Genomic DNA, 4,236 nt, shown 5'->3' on the forward strand with positions numbered 1-4,236 from the left:
TTCCAGTTTAGGGCTTGGGGAGCCCCGCAAAAAACTGGTTTGAACTTCTTCTCTTTTTTAAAAAAGGATGTAGTAGAGAGTGAGTTTGGGCCCGTCTATGATAAATATTCAAAGAAAGAAAAAAACAACCGTATTCCTCCAAAGAACTTGTTAATGCATAGCAGTTGTGAAAATGTATATTATTGCTATGAAACAGAGTGGGGGGGAAAAGTTGCCTTCGTGTTTATCCTCTCCCCCTGATCGTCTTACACAGGACATGTCTGAGAACCCCCTCCCCTCCCCTCCACACCTTTCAGATCTCCCACCACTCATACTGGGTTTCTGCACAGATGGTCTATCCCTATGAAAATCCACTGACTTAGTAACACATATCTTAAATGCAAAAAAAAAAACACTGTGGGCGTATTGTTTACTGTGCAATTTGGATAATAAAGATTAGATGAACAGTGGTGAAGCAAATAAGGACTAATTGAGACAAGTACTTTTTAAAAAATAAATAAATAAAATACTAAAAGAGAGAGAGAGAGAGTGCATTTTGGGGCATTATCTTCACTTCTTTATGTAATCTGTTAAAGTACTGGAGGCACTATTGGTTTTGCTGTGCGAATTTTCACAAATCAAGGCCAAGCAGAGCAGTTCTGCACCTACACAGCATAATAATAATAATAATAATAATAATAATAATAATAATAATAATAATAATAATAATAATAATAATAATAATAATATCCAACGAAACATGTTCATATCCTGAAGCTTTATCATGGAAAAATATAAGGATGAACAGACAAAAAAATGTTAGAATTATTCCCCTGTTCCCCTGATAATGTTAAAAAGTGAAGCTTATTATTATTATTATTATTATTATTATTATTATTATTATTATTATTATTATTATTATTATTATTATTATTATGTATTCATTTATTTTCCTTCTGAACCGTGCCTTACCTGCACTCGGGCCTCTGACAGTCCCAGTCTCTGGCTCAGCTCCTCCCGCATGAAGGCGTCCGGGTAGTGGGTTTCGTCGAAGAGCCGCTCCAGCTCGTTGAGCTGCTCCAACGTGAAGTTAGTCCGACTTCTCCTTTGCTTGATTTTTGTTTGCGTTTCATCCTCGATGGGCTTCGAGTCCTCTTTCCGCTCCTTCACGTCCGTGGTGCCTGCGAGAATAGCAGGGGGAGATGAGGGGGGCGGGGAGGACCGCGATCAGCATCGTGCACGACAGAACCTCCCCAGTGGATAGTTTCGTTTCTTTCTTTTTTTCTTCTTTTTTTTTTAAATTAAAAACTGAAATAAAAATAAAAAGGATTTACTTCACCGGATGGCACGGAGTTTGTCTCGAATCTGAGCTCGTTTTTTTAAATTATTTTTTTTTAAAAGAAAGAAATAATGACATCCTCCTTCATGGAGGGAAAACAAAGCTCGTAGAACGCAGCGTGTGTAAAAATGTCAACACAAAACAGGATTGCGTAAAAAAAAATAAAATAAAATAAAAAAATAAAAAAAACGAGTGAGAGAGCAAAGAGAAGAAAAGGCTTGCCCTCTAATATCACACAGCTATCAGACCTCGGATGTTTTGTCGGGCTACATAAAGCTCTTTAATTATTAACCGCTTATAAATATGCAGCGCCGTGCCTACTGTTGGGTGTCTGATACATGCTTGTCGCGGTTCCGCTTTTAACCACGCTGCCCATGACGAACAGATGTCACTTTTACAAGCCTCCCAACTCTAAGATATCTTGTCCAGCATGTTGTCACAGAACACGGGAGAGGAAATAGCCTGCACGTAAACGCCACATGCAATATGGAGCAAAGCTATTGGAATATATGTCTGGATAAACGTAACGCTTGCTTTTCAGAGCATGACTTCATTTAGTTTAGAATATTTACATATTTGATTTTATTCATTTTTATTTAATTCTTCTTATTATTATTTTTTTTTGATATATTATTTAACAGAGTTTTACTTTAATGTAGGAGAAACCATGACAAAAATGTTTCTTCCATCTGGAGTTACAAGCCTGTTTTCAGATATTTATGATGTGATTTGTCTCGAAAATCTATATTTGTGACGTTTTGTTTTGTTTTTTAGCTGAGACGCGGTTTACTATATGCATAGGAAAAAAATGCGCTTAAATGAAACAGACATAATGAACGATTCTTGAGGAAACTCACTCTCGGTAGCTTTTATCTTGTCGCCTGAAATGAAGAAGGCCAGAAGATATCGTTTTTGGAAATAAACATCAATTTGCCTGTGATATTTTCACGCGAGTAAATTGAGTCCTTTCATACATATTTTTTTTAGATCTGCCTCGATCATCAGCAAGAATCCCTTTTTGTCTTTAGAAAAGTGCAACGAAATTGCATGACTTTTACATGCAATCACGCTTTTCTCCGGTTTTGTGAAGCTGTGTGATTTGAAACTTGTCCAAATGAACTTCAGCAAACCTCTTAAAAATCTGAAAAAGATCGACATGCGTAACAAAAATAGACTAGTTTCGGAGTAGTTGTTGCCATTGGGTAAGCTAATATGAGTGACATATGTCAGCAAATAAAGTAAAACTACTTTCGCCTTTTCCATTTAACAACATTTGTTGTTATTGATTAAAAACGTTTTAACTTTTTTTTTTTTTGTCCGGCCTTTTTTTCGATCCCCCCCTCCCCTCCCCTCTTCGTAAAGCGGACACAGCGCGCAGAGCCCTTACCGTCCATGAGTTTGGGACTCCCCGCGTCCCTGATCCTCTCCGACCCGAGCATGTCCGTCTCCCTGCCCGGCGAGAGAGCCACGTTCCGGGCGACCGCGGCCGCCTCCTCTCGGCTCCCGGGCTCCGCGGATAAAGACTCCCGGCTCCCTGCTCGCGCCGCCCCGGTCTCCAACACCTCCCTGTAGGTTATCACTTCCTTCTTCTCCTTCACTTTCTGATCGAAGGACTTGGATACGAAAGCGGTGAGCTCTTCCATCACTGCTTCCTCTCCTCTTGGAAAAAACACCATACACTCACTCCCTCTCTCACACACACTCTCCCCCTTCGCTGCTTAAGACATCAATGGTGTGGCTCGTTGAAAATGATACGAGATGATGCAAGCCAAACTGTGGATGAAGGTGGAAAAAAAAAATATATATATATATATATCTTCTCAGCCAATTCCTCCTCCTTTGGTATAGCGGAGTTAGGGAACCTGCTGGTGATCCTCTATTGAAGTCACAGTATTTATACTTTACGGCGCCTTGCCCCCTTGATCCGTGCAAATTACCTCCCCTCAGGATGCCGGGATGAGCCCCCCCTTCCTTTTCAATGATATGGGAGGAAAAAAAAACGAGAGGGAGAGAGAGAGAGAGAGAGAGAGAGAGGAGTAAAAACATTAAGCAGCACCGCCGCTATTGGCCATTAATCCAAGATTGACAAGAAGGACTAATTAATTTAATTACGCGCTCATTCGCCGCTATTGTCCTGAGTTAGTTTTTTAAACACCCGGGAGATGGTCATGGATCTCTCTCTCTCTCTCTCTCTCTCTCTCTCTCTCTCTCTCTCTCTCTCTCTCTCTCTCTCTCTCTCTCTCTCTCTCTCTCTGCAGGGGTGTGGCTTAAAAAAAAAAAAAATCCGAAAAATGACAAGTAGTGAGGGAAGCACACGGATGAGATGAGGAGTTCTTCCTCACTGTATATCTCTGTGATCTGCGGGCGAGAGGGAAAATAAGACGCACAAGGATGACACGGAGTGGAGAGAGGTGAGAGCGGAGCAGCAGCGCTCCGAGCTCCAGATCAAGGGAACGCATCCCCAAAACTTTGGCCTGAGGCCTTGCCATTGTTTCGCCTTTAGATTAATAAATGTGACGCTAAAATTATTATTATTATTATTATTATTATTATTATTATTATTATTATTATTATTATTATTATTATTATTATTGAAAAAAGCATTACGTGCGTTTCTCACCAGTAATTATGCGCTGCACACTGTCATCATTAACCAGTTTATATCGCTTAATATTAATCCTCACTGGGCCATTTTAAGCCATTAGGGTGTTAAACAGCAAATAAACGCTTAATTATAGCCCAGTGGCTTCTTATACGATATGTTGCCATTGGGCTCGCTAATTAAAGTTTCTATCCCCCCTGCTTTTTTTTTTTTTTTACCCCTCCCTCCTCTTCCTGCTGAAATAAATGTCTACGTTTAAGAATACACAAAAATAACGGCTTGTGGTATAAATGCGATAGCAATTTATGTCAAATAT

General features: G+C 39.8%; 1 protein-coding gene across 1 annotated transcript; it reads right to left on the reverse strand.

The window, feature by feature from the left end:
* Positions 1-951: 951 nt before the first annotated feature.
* On the reverse strand, positions 952-3,296 carry LOC103461160 (short stature homeobox protein 2-like; the record flags this gene model as incomplete). The annotated part of the gene is made up of 2 exons (XM_008403487.2): positions 2,706-3,296; positions 952-1,160 (listed from the first exon to the last, which is right to left on the reverse strand). Coding segments are annotated over exons 1-2 (498 nt in total), but the record flags the coding sequence as incomplete, so codon positions are not given.
* Between the last annotated feature and the right edge of the window lie 940 nt (positions 3,297-4,236).

Source organism: Poecilia reticulata, unplaced genomic scaffold, assembly GCF_000633615.1.
Source record: "Poecilia reticulata strain Guanapo unplaced genomic scaffold, Guppy_female_1.0+MT scaffold_689, whole genome shotgun sequence".
Taxonomy (NCBI): Eukaryota; Metazoa; Chordata; class Actinopteri; order Cyprinodontiformes; family Poeciliidae; genus Poecilia; species Poecilia reticulata.